The 21066-nt window shown below is 50.3% G+C and overlaps 1 protein-coding gene across 2 annotated transcripts in view; it reads right to left on the reverse strand.

The window, feature by feature from the left end:
* Positions 1–21059, reverse strand: part of SCARA3 (scavenger receptor class A, member 3) — a 35416-nt gene extending 14357 nt beyond the window's left edge. Inside the window, exons 1-5 of one of the 2 annotated variants that reach the window (XM_008575880.1) lie at positions 21022–21059; positions 7420–7518; positions 6099–6218; positions 2001–2159; positions 36–1079 (exon numbers count right to left, since the gene is read on the reverse strand). In XM_008575880.1, coding sequence (XP_008574102.1) covers positions 36–1079; positions 2001–2159; positions 6099–6218; positions 7420–7518; positions 21022–21028 — 1429 coding nt within the window. In that variant the 5' untranslated portion in view covers positions 21029–21059. The remainder of the gene's footprint in view (positions 1–35; positions 1080–2000; positions 2160–6098; positions 6219–7419; positions 7519–21021) is intronic. The other variant, XM_008575881.1, reaches the window with a different exon arrangement.
* Between the last annotated feature and the right edge of the window lie 7 nt (positions 21060–21066).

The raw sequence follows: 21066 nt of genomic DNA on the forward strand, positions 1-21066 counted from the left end.
TTGCAGCCCAGCCTGGCTCTGGCTCTGGCTCTCACCTCGGAGGATGGTGACATTGCGAAGGATATCTCCATGCTGTGTGTCTACGGCCTTCATCTCCTCCACGATCATGGACAGGTTGCGGATGTTGAAGTCCAGCCGGGTGCTGAGCAGGCTGAAGCGCTCTCGGAGCAGGTCTGTGGTGCCCAGCATGAGGGAGACGGACTTGTTCAGGTAGTACAGCTCCTCAGCATGGGTGTGGAAGCCCAGCGTGCAGGAGAGCCGCACATCGTCCAGGTACTTGAGCATGCTGTGCACATGGTTGTCAGTGGCATTGATGTTGGTGAAGATGGTGCCAATCTCGATTTCGTGGGAAGCCATGCGTCCTTCTAGTGACTGGAACCTCTCCACGGTGCGGTTCTGTGCATAGCGGGTATGGTATTGGAGGTCGTGCATGTTCTCCTCGTGGTCGTCCAGGAAGGAGGAGATGTTATCCAGCTGCAGCTGCAAGCCCATAACCTGCAGCACCAGGTCATGCATGCTCTCGGAATTCTGGCTGATGCGCTGAGATGAGGCCCCCAGGGCAGCCTGCATGTTCTTGACTGCTTCTCCGGTCTTGGCCGAGGTAACGCGCAGGCTGCTGAACAGCCGGGTGTAGTTTTGCCAGTCGGTGACAATCTTCTGGAGGGTCAGGGTCTCCTCGTCCGTCTTCCGCTGGATCCCGTGGATCCACTCGGAAGTCTGCCCCACGGTGAAGTTGATCTGGTGCACTGCAGCCTTGACATTGTAGCACTCCTGCGTGAGGTCCTTCAGAGAGAGATCCAGGCCGGCTGTGGTGGCCTGCCAGCCTCTCAACTGGGCCAGGAAGAGCCCCAGAGATTGGTTGACCCGGTGGATGGAGAAGGAGCAGCTTCCCATCTCCTGGGAGAGCTGACTGCTGGTGGTAGACAGCAGATCCTGGGCCCGAGAGGTCTGGTCCAGCTGGACCTCCTGGGCCAGAAGCATCTTCTGAATTCCCTCCAGCTCCTCCTGCAGTTTCCGGATCTCTTGTCCCAGCTGCCCAGCCTCATGGCAGAAAGAGCAGTTGTTCAGGGCTTTGGGATCTGCAGAGACAACACTTTGCATTGCTTAGGGATCATGGCACAACGCTTGCTCTTTTAAATTAAATACTTCAGAGCATAATACGTCGGCAAGTGGCTTCCTGACCCTGCTTCCTTTCCTAAGTCCTGCTATGACATCCTTCTCAGAAAAGCCTTACCGTCCCTGTGGAATCTCATTTTTACCAAAATGTCTTGATAACGATCTGAAATGGAGGATCTACTTTCTTTATCTTACCACTAAATTCTCAAGAATATATCTTCATAACTTTCCTGAGGGGTCCAAGAACCTCCCATTTATACTTTATTTTAAATTTCTCCAAATATTTTTATATGTTATCTTATCGGATCTTCCCACAATAAACTTGAAAAGAAGGTGGCACAGGAACTTTCACCCCGTGACTCATGAGGAATGAGGCACAGAAAAGGTGCTTGCCAAATAGCACTCAGACAATGAGTGGCAGACCAGAACTTTCTATCTGCATCAGAGCAGACCACCTCTAAACCCCTGGAATGTTCCTGGTTAAGGCAGAAGATAAAGGGTATCCTGAATTGCTGCATGGCTTAAGGCAGTGAAGAGTAAGGGGCTGACTTGTTGGGAGACCTTGGGAACATTTCATATGCATGAGGGTATTTTGGTAATGGACTATATTTGGCTGCTTCTCTTCCTGTAGATGCTGGATAAATTTGCACCTCCCCACAGACGCCTCTGTCCCAGTCCTGTGCATATCCCAGGGCAGCAACCCTGTTTGGATGGGGAGGGAAGCAGAGAGCTGGCTGTTCTTCTCTTGTGCCTAGAAGGCTGGCAAAGCCTGCCCTACTCCAGGGCTCCATGGCATGGCGGGCACCCTCACTAATCAGGCACCCACCCTGATTAATACTGGCGCTACACCTAGTCACTGGCATATCTGGACACAAGACACTTACCCAGTCCTTGGAGATTTTCCTGCATTGACATAAGCTTCTTATCATAAATGGACTGGGCCAAGGAGATGTCTTCTGAGAGAGAGTCCACCTTCCTGAAAACTGTAGGGGAGTACAGATGAGAACGTGGGCAGGGTCTCAGTTCAGACAAACAGGAGCCACCTGTCGAGAGGTGTTTTTATCAGCCCCTCTGTAACAAAACCACTCACCCTCCAGTGAGGCTTCCCAGAGCAGCTGGGAAGATGCTTCTTACCGCCACAGTTTGCCACACATCCCTTAAGAAAAATAATATCCTTCCCCCACCCCAGATTTTAGAAATAGGACCTGATCATAGGAAAGAATAGGGAGAATTCAGGAAAAAATACAAAAAAGAAAATAAAGTGATTCTTAATCCTATCACGCAGAGCTTGTTGCCATCAATGTCTTATATTTCCTCCAGTCTTGTTTACATAGATTACCTTTCTACATCTACATAGATATGTACATAGATATGTTTTGTTTTTAGAAAACAAAAACAGAATTGGGATGTTCTGAATATCTCATTTATTTTCTTTTATTTACCTTTATTGGTATCATGTCATGGACATTTTCCATCAAGCCTTGAATCACTTTAAAATCATTGCTTTTAGTGTCTGCATCGTACTCTGTACGGCAATTATATGAAAATCCCCCATTGTTGAGGACACTTAAGGCACCTCCTCTTCTGGACTTATACATAAAACTCGATACATAAATATTAGTAATGCTTGACCCTAGAAATAATCCTTATATATATGATAGTTACATGCATATGATAAACTGCTCAAAGTACAATTATTGGGCCCAAAGGCATTAACATTTCTGCAGCCCTTGATACAAGTTGCCTAATGGCCCCACCCAAAAAGGTTATAATGGTTTACACCCCCCAGGCCACCTCACACCATGCTAAGAGGGTTGTGTCTCCAGTGGTTAGAGCATAGCTCAGCAGTTGCCTGGGTGGGCTGGTAGTGAGAGGAGGGCGTGGTTGGACTGAGGGTCGACGAGAGGCTCCCCACAGATCCTCTGACGTTCGAGTGTGGGGGATGGAGTTAGCATTGCGTGGGGTAACACAGCTTCTCATCCCAGATTTAAATCAAATTTGTTGGGTGACTTTGGGCAGACCAAAGAACCTTTCCACAGCTCAATTTAAACATTTGTAAAAATGAAAATGAGGAGCTTGATGATGTCTAAGGCTCTTGTCAGCTCTAAAATTCTTTGATTCCAAATTATTTGGTATCTCCGGGCTCCAGTTAACATTGTACATCTAAGATCTGTCAAGAGATTTACTTAATGAGTAACAGTGACGTGCTGAGAGCACCTAAACCATGTGCTGTTATATCAGACTAGCAGTTCACCATTTACAATAGTTGTCATTCCACTTGAGCCTCCCACCAATGAAGATCTCATGTACAGATGGAGGAACAGAGGTCCCGAGAGACCGAATGACTTCGATTCCTATTCTAGTGCTCCATCAAGTCTACTTCCAGGCCAGTAGCCAGCAGCTCACTCCATGATTCATCCAGCCTGTTCCTTTCTTCACTGTTTGTAACTATATACTGTTTGTTTAGCCATTTTCCTTACTTTTTAAACCTTATTTTTCCCATCCTTTTAAAACCGTGCTTTATAATTTATACAATAAAGAGTACACATATATAATCTATAAATCAATACGTATATTTTGGAGGTGTGAACCTATCAATTTTTTAGAAATAGGACCAACACTTAACCATAAAAATTTTCAAAAAGAGGGCCGGCCCGGTGGCGCACTGCTACAGTGCGCCGCTTGGGGGCGCGGCGGCGCTCCCACCGAGGGTTCGGATCCCACATGCGGACCGGTTCCCGCTCACTGGCTGAGCGAGGGGCGGGCGCAGCACTGAGGGTTGCAATCTCGTTTCCGGTCCCGGTCCGGTGCGGGTGTGACACTGAGGGTTGCGGTCCATTGCCGGACACGAAAAAAGACAAAAAGGAAAAAAAAAAAGTTTTTCAAAAAGAACAATTGAAAGACTTGTACAGTGAAGACCCATGTGCCTGTCACCTAGATTCTACAATTTTTTCAAGAAGAACAATTGAAAGACTTGTACAGTGAAGACCCATGTGCCTGTCACCTAGATTCTACAATTAGCATTTTGCTTTATTGACTTTTTTGTATGTTATCTGCCCATCTTTTTTATCTTTTTATCCATCCATCAACCTATCTAATTTTTAATGCATTTTAAATTAATTTTTTACTGTACTTGGAATACCTATGCTGGGGGCGAACCCAAAAAAAGGAAACCCTGGAGGTCTCCCATGATTCCGTAAACACACAAGCCTCACCCCCAATTCTCACGCTCCTCTTCCCCTTCTCTCTGGATCTTGGGGCAATAACGTCACCTTCCTAGAGCCACCTCCTTGGATGTGGATAGGGGCAGCCTCCCGCCTGAGGGCTGCTGAGAGGACCGAGGAGGACATGCACGCCTTAGCGCCTGGCACTCTGTCCATCCTCTGAAATGCTCGGTGCTGCTGCACTTCTCTGGGCTCCAGCTTGTGGCTACTGGAGCTTCACTGGCAGCTCCAGGTCCCCTGGGGGCTGCAAGTGAGGACCTGCAAGGGCCATCAGGAACTTGACAACTTTGACGACGGCTAGTGTACAGCTGCCTTTTGATGATCCATGGCTCCTCCCCTCCTCTGGCCTGGGATTTTGTCCACTTTCTGAAAGGCCAATCTCCACGAAGTGATTTAGCAAACAGAGGTGGAGCCAAGCAGGGATGACGGAGGGGCGTGGGGAGTTCTGAAATCCGTGGTCCTCAAACCTGGCCACACAGTGGAATCACCCAAGAAGCTTGCAGAAGGCCTGGATCCTCCCCAGAGATTGTGACTGAATTCATCTGGATCATGGGGGGAGGGGGGGGGACTCTGGCGCTGGTATTTTTAAATGTACTCCACGGATTCTAACATCCAGACAAGGTCAAGAACCACTCCTTTTCATGCGAGATGTAACTGACCCATCTCAGCGTTCCCAGTTCCTGGAGTATAGTAGGTGCTTGGTTTGTGCTGGATTAACTAATGCCTTCAGGATTCCTAGAAGATGACTAGAGTGTCTGTTCAAATCATTGATATGCTGGCCCCTTGCTTTTGAGCCCAGAAGGCTGCTGACTGCATGTCTCTAGCCAGGGCCAGGACCAGGTGCCCCTCTTTGGGAGGTACTCACTCTCAGGGTGGCACCTAGAGTGAGGGCCACCCTGGGCCTGTCTTGCCTCTCCCTGCTCCCAGCCTCGTCTCTATTATCTAGTTGATTAGAACAAACAAACCTACCGGAGCTTGAATTCTCCAAGTCTGAAGCTGAGAGTGGAATAGGATCATGGTGAGATACTGCTAAATTTGTTTTAATCTGTTTACCTTAAACTGTTGGCATCCAGAAGGTAGAAGTTATTTGAATCTGGCTGTAAGCCATCACCTGGGCCAGCTACCACAGTTGTACGAACTGTAGTATGTATGAGAATCACCGCACTTCAGTCCCTCACCTGCAGGACTCTGATTTAGTAGGTAAGGGTGAGACCCAGGAATTTGCATTTGAACAAACACTGGGGGTGATGTTACCACAGGTAGATGTCCAACCTCACTTTGAGAAACACTCTTATAGACCATGGAAAGGGCTTAGAAGTCCAGTGATCTCAACCCTGGATTACAACACAACCACCTGGAGAGCTGAAAAATAGAGTCAATGCCATTATGGGGGCTCAAACCTGAATAATGGAATTGACTCTATTTTTTCCATTATTGAGGTTGGGACCCCCAATAATGGCACCTACAGTTTTGAAGCTCCTAGGTGATTCTAACATGGAGCTGAAACTGAGAACCACTGGTTTAGTCCTATCATCTTATTTTTTACTAGTGGGAAAACAGGGGCCCTGCGAAGGGAGTGCCTTGCTCAGGGCCACACAGCCACCAGGAGTAAGTCCTTGCAGCTAGGCCTTTGGACCATGCATTATGACTCCCTAGCCCCAAGTGTGCTGATTCTGGGCTGTCAGCTGCAGAGGTCAGTGTTCATCTTCACAGGGGAGTTTTTGGTGCCAGAGCCCTGGCCAGACACCCTGGACTCACCCAGAGAGGCCAGCACAGCCACGGCCACCAGGAGCAGGGCCAGGAAGAGGTAAAGAATCCGCACTGATGTGTGCAAAGACAGGTTCTTCTGGCAGCGGCTGCAGCGGGGCCCCGGCCGGCCTGTGGGGGACAGAAGAGGGCAGTGGCTTAGGCCAGTGGTTGAGGACAGAGTGGGAGGGTCAGTCCCATGTTCCTGCTCTGGCCTGCCTCATCCCATTTCAAACCAGGCTCAAGAGGGGAGTTGTTCTACACCCTCATTCTCTATCATCTTCCTGCCCTTCTCTAGGTCCTAGAACTTTCTGGAATAGAAGAGACAGAGGCAGGGTTTCAAAGGACACCCCCTACCCTCATCGTGACATCGGTCCCTCTCTGCAACATCTTCATTCGGCCCATGGGGTGGGGAAACATGTCTTCCCTCTGCACTGGCCCTGCTGATGACCCAAGGCACGGGCAGCCAGCCTTGGGGCCCTATTGGGTGACCCTTGCGTCCCAGGATGCCCAGGATCTTTGGGTTTAGCACTGAAAGTTGCCTGCCGCAGGAACTCCAGGATGGTTTGCTGAGACTGTCCACACCCTGGGAAACCTCTTAGTCCTGGGCAAACCAGAAGGTTGGTCACCAATCCCCAAACTTGGCAGGTAACCAGCAGTTCTCCTGGAAACCAAACGGATGGTTACAGTCCACCAGTTGGGTCGCTGGTATGGAGGAAGAGGGGCCAGGTATTCCTGGAAACTCTGGCAGGTGGCCAGTGCCTGGTGGGAAGGCAGTGACAGCTCAGCTGTGAAATTCCTAAGGGGAATTCAACTTTAGCTGCACATTATGAGCACCAGTAGCATTTAAAATCCTGATGCCCAGGGCACACCCCAGATCAAAATAATTCAGAATTTCTGAGGGTGGGTCTCAGGCACCCCTGCGTGATTACAATGTATAGCCAAGGTTGGGAAAAACTGCTCTAATCAATTCCGGAGGCCACTGAGGGGATCTACTTTAAATAGCAGTTCAGATGGCATGGGACACCAGGAAGGGGACTGTTCAGGGTCAGCTAGAAGATAGGCCCTGGGGCAGGCCCTGGAGAGATGGCAGAGGCCCCCGACAGGCCTCAGGAGGAGCCCTGGAGACAGATGGCCCCTGAATTAAGCTTTGTTTTCCCTCCTGCAGGGGCCCAGGGCCATGCAACTCTGTCCTTTCACGTTTGGACACACTGGGGAAAGGACAGCCAGGATTTAGAGCCCATCTAGAGAGACCAGTCTCTCACCAACTGGGGGTGGGGGCAGGGAGTCTCGGCTCAGAGAGGAGATCAGGGGCAGCCCCGAGAGTCCTTACCCTGCTGGGTGCATGGGAAGGATGGCATGTCCTCGTCGTCACCAGCCAGTTCCTCTTCTGTAACACACAACGCATCTCCGTCGCCGCCGGCCGACCTCACTGTGATGGAGCCAGTGTCATCAGACCCTGAAGCTGGGACCCTGAGCCACACCCATTCCTGTCCAGCAGTCCCATTCATTACCAGTCCCCACAGCCCGTGCCTACCCCTACCCTGGGTCCAAGCGAGCCCACCTGAGCTCCAGGTGACCTGATGTGAGCTGAGAAAAGGGGGACAGAGGAAAGAATCAGGAGGCCAGGGAACTGGATGTCCCATCCCTGGGATAAGGAGATCTCCCCATTGCCCACAAGCTGGTGGATACACAGGCCAGCTCAGTGACCTGCTCTATCTGCACCTTGCTCAAGCCCCTGGGGTGGAGGAAAAAGAAATAGGCTGGTTGTGTGATCTGGCTTAGGTCCCCCAGCTCAGAAGTCCTCCTCTCCAGGGACAAGGCTGAATCTGGCCCAGGCACAGTCCCCACCAAGACTCTGTGTCCAGCCCAGCTGGGGGACCATGGAGAGGAGGAAGCAGGGGTTGGAAGGACACAGGATGGGCACAGACCTCTGCCTGGCACTGCCTCACCCTGGACCAGCCAGGGTGGCTGGCAAAGGGGCTATGGAAGAAGCAGGTCTCGTGTCTGAAGGCTGATGGGTACTGGTTCCCTGGTATTCCTAAATAAGACCTGAATCATGTTGTATTGTCTCACTCAGCAGACTGCTCTCGTCCCCAGACACCTCATACCTCCTCCTCCCTGTGTAAACACCTAAAATATGGCAGAATGAGCCAAATCCCCCAGGGAGTGTTGAGAAACGAGAGATGGTCTGGACTGAGCTAGCCAGGGCCTTTGCTCAGGGCAGCAGGTATGCAAGTGGTGGGGGAAGCTGGACTGCTTGGCAGATGTCTGCAGAGGGGAGTTATAAACATGCACCTCCAAATTCAGAGGCAATAAAAGAAAGAGTGATATATTTAACTGCATGACAATAATATAAAAACACTCTGCATGGCAAAATAAATAAATAAATAAATAAATCACCATAAGCAAAGTTAAAAAGTCAAAAGACAAATGACAAACTGGGAGAAAATATTCACAACATATATCACAGATAAAGAGTTAATGAACCAAATTTATAAAGAGCTTTTAAAAATTAAGAAAATAACTTTTATTCAACATAGCACTGGAAGTCCTAGTCAGAGCAGTTAGGCAAGAGATAAAAGGCATCCAAAGTAGAAAGGAGGAAGTCATATTGTCCCTGTTTGAAGGTGACATGATTTTATAGAGAGAGAAACCTAAAGACTCTACCAAAAAACTCTTTGACCTGATAAAAATATCCAGTAAAATTACAGGATACAAAATCAACACACAAAAATCAGCATCATTTCTATACATCAACAACAAACTTGCTGAACAAGAAATCAAGAAAACTATCCCATTTACAATAGCAACGACAACAACAAAAATAAAAAACCTAGGAATAAATTTAACCAAAGAGGTGAAAGATCTCTACAAGGAAAACTATAAAACACTGATTAACAAAATTAAGGAAGACACAAAAGAATGAAAAGATATGCCATGCTCATGGATTGGAAGAATCAATAGCATCAAAATGATCAAATTACCAAAAGTGATCTACAGATTCAGTGCAATCCCCATCAAATTACCAATGAAATACTTTACAGAAATAGAAAAGACAATTCAAAAATTAATATAGAACAAGACATTACGAATAGCCAAAGTAATCCTGAGCAGAAAGAACCAAGCAGGAGTCATCACACTCCCTGTTTTCAAAACATACTACAAAGCTATAGTAATCAAAACAGCATGGTACTAGCACAAAAACAGACACATAGACCAATGGAACAGAATAGATAGTTGAGAAGATAACAAATGCTGATGAGGATGTGAAGAAAGAGGAACTCTTCTACATTGCTGGTGGGAATGTAAATTAGTACAGCCATTCTGGAAAATAGTATGGAGGTTTCTCAGACAACTATGGGTCAAATACCATATGACCCAGCAATCCCACTGCTGGGTGCATTTAGCAGTATGTTTGTAGTTTATCTAGTACCTAAATTTCATAGCCCAAGGATATTTTAATTCAGTAATGCTAGAAGTGGAAGCTCCAAGTTTTGCTTTGCTTTTCTGTTTCGTTTAATGCAATGGTTACGTGCCAGGTCTAGCTTCAGGGCAGTCTTCACAACAACCCACAAACTTCACAATCTTTTTATGGACAAAAAGACTGAGGTTCACAGGAGTTAGGAACGTTGCCTAATAGCACACAGAATGTAAGTGGTGAAGCCAGGATTTGAACTCAGAGATCTTGTCCACCATACCCACTACCACCTTGAGGTAACAAGCAAAGCTTGTACAAGGTAAAGAATTCTTGCTTCTGCACCTACAAAGTCAGCAGGAGTGCAGCCTCAGGGGCCCCTGACAGTGATCACTAATAGTAGCATCCTAGGACCCACCAGCACGTGTAACCTACTTTCCCGAATGCTGTGCCGTCAGCATTGTGATCAACTCAGACAAGATGCAGAATCTGCACAGAACACTCTCTAAGCAAAGGCAGCCCCAAGTGGACTTAGTAGGGAAGGAATCATGGTGACCCCAAATTAAAGGTGCCACCATCATCACCATGAATGTCCTATGCTCGGCCTCCAGGTTATGGCTTAAATGTCACCTCCTCGGCAAAGTCTTCCTCAAGCTCCCAGACGTGAGTAAGTCCCTTGTTGCCTAGACTTCCTATGAATGATGTCATATCATACTTTCCCATTGTGGTTCTATGCCTGCACATGGAGTCATGTAGGGAACTTTCAAGAGACCCAGGTCAGGGGCCCATCCCCACCCACGAAGATTCTGAGTTAATGTGGGGGGAAGGGAGAGGTGGGCTTTAGGACTTTGAAAGCCCTCTCACGTCCATCATTGCATTTGAGTCCTACAACCAGCCTGAGAGACAGAGTGAGAAATTAGTCTCCCAAATGGACAAGTGAGAAAACCGAGTTGTGTGTGTGTGCCTGCACGTGGGTGTGTGGGCAAGAGCTTGGAGGGGCTGAGTAAAGTAGGGGAGGGACATGGGGGGCGTGACTGGTCTCTTCATGTGAAGATTTGCAAAGTTAAATTCACTTCATTGCCTAAGACATCAGCCTTTTCAGTCCTCCTCGTGTCTGGGGCTGCTGTTGACCAGCCTGTCATCAATCTGCCAACAGCTAACAGGGACAGCTTGGCTCAGTAGTCACAGGATTATGGTCTGTTTCCCATAAACAAATGCCTCAGGCGAGGCGGGCTGGAGTTCCTCGGCGCCTTCAGCACTTGTCTGATCAAAGCCTCACCAGTGGGCCGAGGCCCCCGCTGGGCCCCCCCTGGGAGGCATGCTGCCATCGTTGAGCAGGGGCGCCTTCTGGGCCCTGTTCCTCTTTTATCTCCACCCCTTGATCACAGTGTTCCCTGCCCTCCCTCTGACTGGGCCCCCTCCCCACTCTGGCTCCAGGGCCAATTTCACCACTTCGGTGTTTACAGCCTTTGCAGGTGATCTGGGATGACTTAAGTCAAGCAAGGCTGAGAGGACCTTCAGCAAACACCCTCTGGAAAAGCACTAGCCTTTGCTGTAACCTTGCTTTCTCCATGATAGCCTACCACTGGATTGGCAATCGTTAGCAAGCGGGGATTAATAACACGAGCCTTCCGGTCCTGCACCTCTGGGAGGCCCATGGAAAGGGAAGGAACAGTTGCCAGACCAGGGTCTTCGTGCGTGTCTGGCCACCTTCCTCCTCTGACGTCCCAGCCCCATAACTCACGGCTGCCCCCAGTCCCCAGAGAGATCTTCCCTCTTTCCAGTCCCCCCGGCCTCCCTGTTCTCCAGCTGAGCCGCATGCCTGGGGGCCCGGACTTCTGGGGTGCTGAGCAGGTAGCTGCTCAAGCCTGGTGCATGTGAATGAGAACGTAATCCTAAGAGTTTGTGAGCCTCTTTCACATCCTTTGCAACCACAAGCTCATTGTGTTCACATTACACAAGACCGTTCCCATCGTAGCATAAAGAAACAGACATAAGAACGAGAAAAGCTTGGCTGCGGACACAGTCATGATCGATCACAGGATGACTGATTGGAAACAAATCTGTACTCCCCTCTTGCACTGGGCCAAGCAACGTCCACGGAGACTGGAAGTGAATTCCTCCCCACTCCCCATCTCCCTTGCCTTCTGGGCAATTGGACCTAGTGTGGGGTATAGAGCCTTCTGAAGTGTTTTCAGAGACACAGAGGCACAGACTTCTTAGTCTGTGAGTGGGAAGGGAAATTAGAAGTCACAGAGTCCACCTCTGTCACATTCCAATGGCTCAGAGAGTGTAAGGGACCTGCCAGCTGGATAGTGGTTCTTAAACGTCCGGGAATCTGAAGCAAGATCTAAACTGCCTGCAGAGTTGCTCATGTCCAGCTCAGCAAGGCCACAGAGCTGGGACAAGCCCTTTCCATCCAGGCCTGACATCGGTTTATGTCCTACCTCTCAGTCGCGTGTCACCTCCTTGTGCTCAGGAAGACGTCCTTCAGCCTTCTCAGCACAGGGCTGTGCACGTAGTGAGAGGTCGGTAAAAATGCGCTTACAACCCTTGGAGAAGGTGTGCATCCTCCTTATCTACCAGCCTCTGCCGTTTTAATTAGCTCATTTTTATTAAAAAATGAAGATTAATGACCTAAAATATGGTTTAAATCTGGTTTATTCTTAGAGTTCTCCATGGCTAGAGAGTGTTGGGAAACACTGACACATGGAGGTTGCAAAGGCTTAAAGCAGCAGAGACCAAGTGAATATGCAGAGGCCTGATGTTTACAAAGGCATAAACTGGTGGGGTGGGGGCAGCAGAGAAATTTAGGTTCTGCCTTCCCTCCCCTTCTCAGAACTACAACAGAGGATCTGATATTCCTTTCCTAAAGTTAAAAGAGCTCTTGCTTGGGTGTGGGGGGGAGGTTTTATTTGGTTCCCACTGTTGTCCCAGTGAATCGCCTGACAATACTGCCTGTATATCTATGGCCCCTAAGATAAGGCTCTGGTTTTTATCTGTGTCCATGCATAAAAACCCATGAAATTTAGGACTTTTGACCAATTTTTTCCCCTTCCTTTTTGCATTTTGCTGATTCCAGGATAATGGCTATTGTGACAGGAGGTGGCGGGGTGGGCATGGGAGAAGACACTGGACCTAAATACCTTGGAGAAAGTTCTTCTCCAGGACAAATGCAGGACTGCAGGCTGCTCCGGGAACCGAGAAGGAGCAAGCCTCTGAGACTGTGAGCCGGTTTCTGCTGTCCCTGTTCCCAAGGCCCCTAGGGACTGAGGTGTCACGAGGGAGGGTCCTGTCCCTGCAATGAAAAAGCCAGCCCCATAAAACACTTAGTGAAGGCACAGCCAAGTCCTACCCTTCATGCTGTGATTGCTACCCAAGGAGCAGGCAGTGTGCTTAGGGGAAAAAAAATCAAATAGCCTTTAAGGCAGGTTTTGCAAGCCTAGACCTATAAAATAGTTGCAGCCACTGGAGGTTTGAAAGAGCTTCTGTTTCTCTCATACCTACGGGTCATAATATCCAATTCAAATACCAGAAGGGCAGCCACAAGAGGAGGAACTCCTTTTTTTTTAAAGCCTCTGCTCACACAGAGCCACGTAGAAAGTCTGACTGAAGGTGCATGTCTTGGGACATTGCTATGTGTGGCTGCTGACTCTGTCGGGGTTGACCTTGGTTCATCTCTCCTTCCGGGGATGGAAAATAGCCCAGACCTGTCAACCAACTGCTAACTCAGCTGTGGCCGCCCACACTGGCTTTCTTCTGGTTGACCAGAAATGTGCAGTTGGTCAGTCTTCTGCCTCTCTGGGATGCATTCTTCCATCCAAGTCAGCAAGGGGGAGAGATTCGAGGAACTGAATAAAAGGTCTTTCTTTAGGCACTTCAAGGAACATATTTTCATGATTATCTTCTGCGGAGTTCACAGAGTACGTTTTCAAAACAGCCAATTGGGTCAGTAAAATAAAGATTTCAGAGTCTTCAGAGAAGCCAATGCTATATTTAAAGTTGCAGAATAGCTGTAGTTGAAGGTTGGAGAATGCTATAATTAAGGTTGCAGAACTGTTTTCATTAGAACCCGCCTGCCTCTGCCCCCTCTCCACGGGTTTCCTCTGCAGGTTTGTCTATATTCGGGTGGGAATCCACTGCCCCTCTCAGCTGTAAAAATCTGGTCCTCTCCTTTCAGATTCTCCTGCTGAACAAGTTCTCATTATCCGCTTCTTTGGTTCTGCCTGTTTCTTGCCTCCGCACCCTACACCACATCTGCTACTCTGGGACGGGCTTCTTCTCATGCTGACCCTGTCACCTCTGTCCAGATTCCCCCTCTGCTGCATGCCCTGTGTTCTTGACTACCTCAGAGGCTGTGGGTAAATCCCCCCTTTATCCTAAACCCTCATCTCCTAAATGACTTTCCTCCCTGCTGTGGGTTGATTGAATTGTGTCCCCAAAGTCCATATATAAGAGGCTTAATTCCAACTGTAAGTGTTGAGGGTGGAAAATCCTATTATAGTCATTGGAAGGTGAGGCCTTTAAGAAGTGATTGGATTGTAGGACCATGCCCTAGTGAATAGATTAATAATGGTGGTCAGGGGCGTGGTTCTGAGGGCTTCAAAAGGACAGCACATGAGAGTCTCTCTCTCTGCTCTGCCTTTCTCACCATGTGAGACCCTGCACTGCAGTAGAGTCACTTTGCCACATGTGTTCTCTGGACTTTGGACTTCCCAGCCTCTGACACTGTAAGAAATAAATTTTGTATTCTTGCAAATTACCCAGTTCTATGTATTTTGTTATAACAAAAATGGACTCACACACTCCCCTTTCCTGCCCTCAGTTTTTTTTTAACTGGGACACCTTTGGCAACTCGGGTGGCACAATTCTGTGTTACATGGGATTCACCCCCTCTATCATTCTGGCCTTGCCCATAAATACCAGTAGCAATCCCTAGTCACGGTAACAACCCCAAATGCCCTCCCCATTTCTAAATACCCCCTCCAGGGGTGGTGTCACCCCTGTGGAGAAGAGAGCCCAGGCTGTGCAGACATTTAGCATTCTGGCCTTGCCCATAAATACCAGTAGCAATCCCTAGTCACGGTAACAACCCCAAATGCCCACCCCATTTCTAAATACCCCCTCCAGGGGTGGTGTCACCCCTGTGGAGAAGAGAGCCCAGGCTATTCACTCAATGCAGCAGAGCACCCTCATCACATACACATGGGTCCCCTCTGTGTGGACAGTACTTTCTCCACTCCCATGAAATTCAGTGGGATGGGGAGTGGGAATTGCCAGTTTTCTGGATCCCACTGTCACCTCTGGTCTTTCAAACCCTGCACTCTGTCTATTTTTTACTACTTGAGGTCCATCCTGTCTCTCATGTGGGTATTCCTTTCTCTGAGACTCATGTTCTTTATGTGTAGAATAGGGGAAACACCAACCATGTCTCAGAGTGGCTGTGAAAATTCAGCGGGACGGCATGCAGCAAATGCTCCATAAATGGTAGTGACAGTCATTTTTATCAGGATTGCTTTTCTATATCACTCTAATTACTGCTATCACTTATTGCCATTTCTCATTGCTTGCAGGACCAATTTCCAACTTTCAAAAAATCCATTTTTTAAAACACATCCTATGGGAACACTAATTTCAAAATATTCTTTGTGAAAAAGGGTTTTTTGGTCAAGTAAGTTTGGAAAATGTTGCATATTCTACCACCATCTTAGAGACTCACATGAAAATAGTGAACGTTTTGAAAAGTCGTGCCCCCCCCAAAAAAAGCCATTTAAATGTGTTTAATTCTATGTTTCTCAGACTTATTTGACCATAGAACTTCCTGCCAATCTTTAAAAAATGTTTTTATCTGCTAATCCTATGGAACTGATATGCAGTGGTACACCTACTTTGGGGAACGCTGCTCTGGATAATGACATTCCCTGGACTGGCTTATTTCGTCCTTTCTCCTGCCATCCACTGGAATGGAGGTAAGTAACATTTACGTTGAAACTCAGGGCTCCTTGACTTGGAAATCTACAGGCCTCATCTTCATGCTGGCAGGAGCTCAGCCTGCCCACCCTGTTTCAGTGCGTCAAATGAGCGTTCCCTTAGGAATCTCCCTTCTAGAAACTTTTTTCTAAGAGGATAATTATAAAGCCAGGCAAAGATATATGTATAAAGATGATCACTGCATGCTATGATAAGCCTGAGGGAAAATGTAAATAGCTTAAATATCCAGCGACAGGTGATTGGTGAAATAAATTATAGTAGTCAAATTATGGGATGTTATGCAACCATTTATAAAAATAATGTAGATCTACATTTATTGCCCGGGGAAGATATCAATGTCCTATTGTTGAATTTTAAAAGTACACAGGACAGAGTAAGATGGAAAGTATAATCTTACATATGTGAAAAACAAGTTCTGCGTGCAAACATACACTGAGAGATTTCTGGAAGAATGTTTATCTACGTCTAGTCATTTATTACCTCTGAGGGGCAGAATTTCATGTGAGTGCTATTTTTTTCCTTTTCTGAATCTTTTGATTTTTAAAAAAATAATGCGTACGTATCATAAAAAGATTCATGCAGCTGATAATGCAAAAAGTCTCTGTACCTGTTATTTCTCCCTTCCCTCTGGGCCCAGTGAAGAGAGCCTTTCTCCTTTCCTCCCCACTTCACCTCCTGCATCCCCTTCTCTCTGTCCCTCTGCCCTCAAATGAGCACGGGCCATCCCTACCTTTATGGCCCCACTTCTCACTCAAACCACCTGGCTGCTTTTCTCTGAAACTCTGCTTCCAACCCACGCGTTCCCCTCTCCCCTCTGCCAACAGGCTTCCTCCCGATCAGCACATCCTACACTCTCTCTTGGAACGTTGTCCTCTTGGTTTCCGTGACACTGCATCCTAGTGCTCTGCCTGTGTCCCTGACCCCGCCTCATGGCTTCTTTGAAGCTCGTTTCTTTCTCCCACTCTACAACTGGAGCTTTCCCAGCACAGGCTACAGCCAAGAGAGAACGTCTCAAGAGGGAAGTGGCCAGTAGGACTTCTCCGGGGGACCCCTCCCGTCTCCCCAGTGTCAACAGGACGCAGCCAGAAGTCCTTTGTGCTCACCTCTGGGCCTGGGGCTCCCTGCTTCTCTCTGCATGTCTCTGCCCACCGCCACCAAACACGCTTTCCTGAGGAGCACCGCCCAGCTTTTGCCGGCACTCCTGCCTGCCCTCCCTGGCTGACCCGATCCGTCCTCCCCACCCTCAGCTGCCCCCGAAGCCCCTGTGGCCTGCCCCACGAGGAAACACCCTTTCTCCCCGGGACTCCTATGAATCTGCTGTATGTGCCACCATTGTCTCTTGCGTCGCTGCTGTGATGGCTCGCTTCTCTCTGAGTGCGTGTCTCGTTTGTGTGCGAGGACAGGAGACGACCTTGCTGACTGCCACCCAGCCTGCCTCTTCCCCCGGAGCCAGTGCTCCGCACGCACCGGCCAACTGGAAAGTGTGGGGAAAGGTCTCAGAATAACCACCTTCTTAGCTCGGGCTCAGGTGGAGGTGAAGGAATCTCATGTCTGAATCTTGAAGGAGGTGTCTGCAGGTCTCGTCCTAGAGATGTTGAGGACACTGTTGGAAATACGTAGCTCACATCTCAGAGAAGTAAACCTGGTGCCCGCAGCCTACCTGCATGTGTCAAATCCCTGTGACTGGAAGAGACTGTTCAGGGACCGGGTGGCCAGGAACAACCCAAAGTACCCATGGCTGGAAACACAGACACATCTAGAAGAGCAGCCAAGGAGGAAATCCAGGAGAAGAACCCCAAACTCCCTCCTGGGGACCTCTTAGGACACTTACCACTTCTTGTCCTTTTTGCATGATTTGGGCACAAATTTTAAGTGTCCTAGTAACAAGTAAGCTCCTTGAGAGAAAGGACAGTGTCTGAGCTCCTCTGTCTTCCCCGGTCATTCGAATCTGTAGACACGCGAACCCTGGCATGGCAGCTGGTCAGTAGTTTGTTAAATAGGAGCATGTGCCTTTACCGGATACCTACGTCAGGTGCTGAGGACACCATGGTATGATCCTTGCCTTTAAGGATCTCAGCCCAGTGAGGGACTCAGGTGGACACAGTGAACAGATGTAGTGACGCCCCCTAAGAGCCAGGGAAAAGGGAGACGGAGTCCCAGAATGAGGGGACTGCGGCCCAGGGACAAAGCTGGGCTGTGACAGGGCCAGGCATGATCTTGGGGCTTCAGTGCTCCCAATACACACTTGTTAAACAAAACATAATCAAACACGGGTGGGGCACACATGAGTGGCACGGTCCATCCCACCACCCTGGGTGCCGGAGAGTGGCTCCTGTGCTCCGGGGAAACTGCCAAGCTCTCTGCCAGCGCCCACTGAGGAGCAGAATGCTTTTTCCTCTCTCACAAAGTAGCTTTGACTTGAGTTGAAGTTATGAAAGTCACCTCGGCTGGATGGCACGGTGGCCGTTTTGTCACTCCTGGGCCCCCTGAGCCAGGACGTTTGGTGGCTCTTTGCCACCTCAGCTCTTTGTCTTCCAGCCCAGCCTTCTTCCAGTGCCTGAGGTCTGGGTACAGAGGCTGGGCTTTCCGAGGGGACCAGGCTGCCCGCTCATGAGTGGGTACAATCTCTCCCCTGCCGGCCAGGCTGGGGGTCACACTGTGGTATTTTCACAGCCCCCACCTGTCCCTGCCACCCTTTGCCATGTGGTGTGGGCACTGCTCTCTGGTTCCTCAGGGAGGGGCTGTTCCTCCCACGCTTGGGGACAAGTGGGGTGTGGCTTGGCCCTGTCCCCGCAGCTGAGCACAAGTCTCTCAGGGCAAAGGAGAGGCCCAGGTGTCAGGCTCACTTCCATCCACTGCTCTACCGAGTCGCTTCCATTCCCCAAGTGGCCTCAGGGTCCACCCAGGAGGAGAACAGGGCCCAGAGAGGGACAATGAGCAAGCCACACTGCTTCTTGGGGGTCTGGGAGGGCCCCTCTGTTGAGACCCTCTTGGAGGTGTGGGAACAATTCCACAGATGGCTGTTAATGGCTTGGAAAAGCCAGCGGGATGCTCTGAGGTGGCCTGTCACCGAGGGGCTGGTGGCAGCTGTGTGCCCCTTAGGGGGTGCCCCTGGAGCCGGGTGCCAGCTGGCATCAAAGGACATGGCCGTGCAGGAGGCCCGGCAGGCAGGGTGCCCAGGGCGCGGGCGTCTCGGCTGGCACAGAGGGTCCTGGCGCTCAGTAGCGGCGGGCTGTGCTGCCCGACAGGCATGTTTGCTTGTTTAAGTACCGTCCCCGCCATCGCCCCTTTCCCCCATAAAACATCACATCACTGTGTTTGCTTTGAGTGGGGGACCTGATCCCTTGCCAACAGATGTAACCGGACCGGCGGGGCCTCTGGAGGAGCACACAGAGCCAGCCTCACCTTGGGCCAGGGCTGCCCGCCCTGATCTGCCCAACGCTTTACTTTTTCCACTCGGGTGGGAAAAATCCTGGTTCTTCACACTCCACAGATCCCAAAGGCCAAATATTTGCTGTCTGCCCCGCTGTTTCCATCTCAGGTAGAGGTGGCGGCTCTTCCTGGCTGCTGGGGACGGGAATCACCCCTCACCTTCCCCACAACTCTGCCGCCCTGTCACTCCCGGGCTGCTCCTGGGGATGGATCACTGAGGGTTTCCCTGACACCGCAGGGAAAACACGTGACAGCTGCCCTAAAGGCCTCAGTGGACGGGTTCAGAGCAGGGAAAGGCGGTGACTGGGCAGAGCCAGGGCTGCTTCTGGGAGCCACAGCCTCCCCGCCAGCAGCAAGGAGGTCCCTGGAACCTGGTGACACACGTCATTCCCACCAGCTCTTTTCTCCTCCATTTCCCAGGATTTGGGCCCTGCCCGTCTTTCCCTCACTATGTTTTCTCTGACAATGTTTGTCTGGAATGTTGGTAGAGCCCAAACCTCTCTGAGAACATGCAGCATCTCACCACCACCATCAAGGTCCAAGGCAGAGCGGCCCGAAGCCTGTGGGAGATGTAGGCTAAGACCTTTCGGAGGCTTCTGGAAACAGCCCGCCCCAGCCCGCTGACTCGGAAGGATACTGCTTCACAAATGTGGCAGAGGAACAGGAGCTCTGTGGGCGAGGCTCCTCTCTGCCTGCCAGGGGAACTCCCTGGGGTTGATTATAACGTGCTGGGCTCATCCCAGACACTCCAAGACATGGTGAGGCCATCAGGAAGCCAGACAGAAGGTGCCAGAGAAAAGGAAGCAGCAGAGAGGCAGGGGTGTCTTCTGGACTGGAAGTCAGGAGCCCTGGGCTCTCGTTCCCTGACAAGCTGCGAATCCTAAGCGAATCACTTCTGACCACAGACAGCTACATAATTTGTGGGGCCCAGTGCAAAATGAAAGAGAGGGGGTGTCCCTTGTTAAAAAGTATTAAGTGTTCCAAGACAGCATCAGTTGTGCATTAAACCAAGTGCGGGGCCCTATGGGACCACAAAGATGGCACATCCGTGAAGCCAGCCCTACTGTTCGGCCTCAGTGTCTCCGACAGTACAACGCAGAGGCTGCGTTCAGTCAGAGGGTGGCCTGCAGAGCCCTTTCTTCAAATGAACCCCCAGACCCTCATATGTAAAAAGACCAAAAGCGTTGTTCCGGGTGAACCTGGCTAAGCGGTCAGGGCCCGCCTCGTCTGCCCCCACACCTTCTCAACAGCACCTGAGAGTACAGGTTAAAGCCCTGCAGGTGATCTCGAAGGCCCTTTTCAGTTTCAACTTTTAGTGCGCCGATGTGGTGGCGAGGCTCTCACTGCCAGGAACACAAGCCACCTGCCCTGGCGCGATAGGAGGATTGCTCAAAGGCACTGGAGATGGCATTAAAAAACCTCAAAGGTTCTCTGTGCCATGGGATGGCTCCAAAGCCCTTTGCTTCTCCTCTGGCCTCAACGTGAGCTTAAAGGCCACGCTCGTCTCTCCTGGGCCTCCAGAAAGCCAGGCCCAGGAAAGGCCACTTGGGACCATGTCTGGTTCCTATTTCTATCCCAAAAACCAGCTGCAAGGGAGACCATGGGGTGGGGGGTAGGGGGCGCTCGGTTGTTGACACCAGGGCTTCCCCAGCTGCCTGGTCTCAAGGAGGTCAGAGGGCAGGGCAGGGGCAGGGCCGGGTGGAGGCTCTGATGCAGGAGGCCTCTCTTGGGGAAGGGGCTGAGGCTCCTGGAGCGGAATCTTAGGCAGCTAAGGGGGCGCTGCAGTAGCCCTTGGGATGGGTGCCCAGCGTGGGGATTTGCACTGGGGTAAGTTTGGGCTGTGACACCTTTCTGCACTGACTGGTTGAAGGGATCAGGAGCTTCTCTTGACTAGTTTCTGAGGGACAGAGAGGTGGCCGGTGAGGACAGGGCTGCGAGGGGCGTGGGTGTGGGCGCCTCCATCCCCCTCCTCTCTCCTTCCTCCACTCCGGGTCTCCCAGTCCCTGTCGCAGCCCGATCACGAGGGCAGGGAGACGACTCCGAGCCGGGAGGAGCGCCCCCTCCGCTCTGCCCCGCGTGGCGGCGCGCGCTTACCTTTCATGGTCCCTCGTGCCGGGCTCGGGGCCCTCGAGCGCCGCC

This window comes from Galeopterus variegatus, unplaced genomic scaffold (genome assembly GCF_000696425.1).
Source record: "Galeopterus variegatus unplaced genomic scaffold, G_variegatus-3.0.2 Scaffold1249, whole genome shotgun sequence".
Classification (NCBI taxonomy): domain Eukaryota; kingdom Metazoa; phylum Chordata; class Mammalia; order Dermoptera; family Cynocephalidae; genus Galeopterus; species Galeopterus variegatus.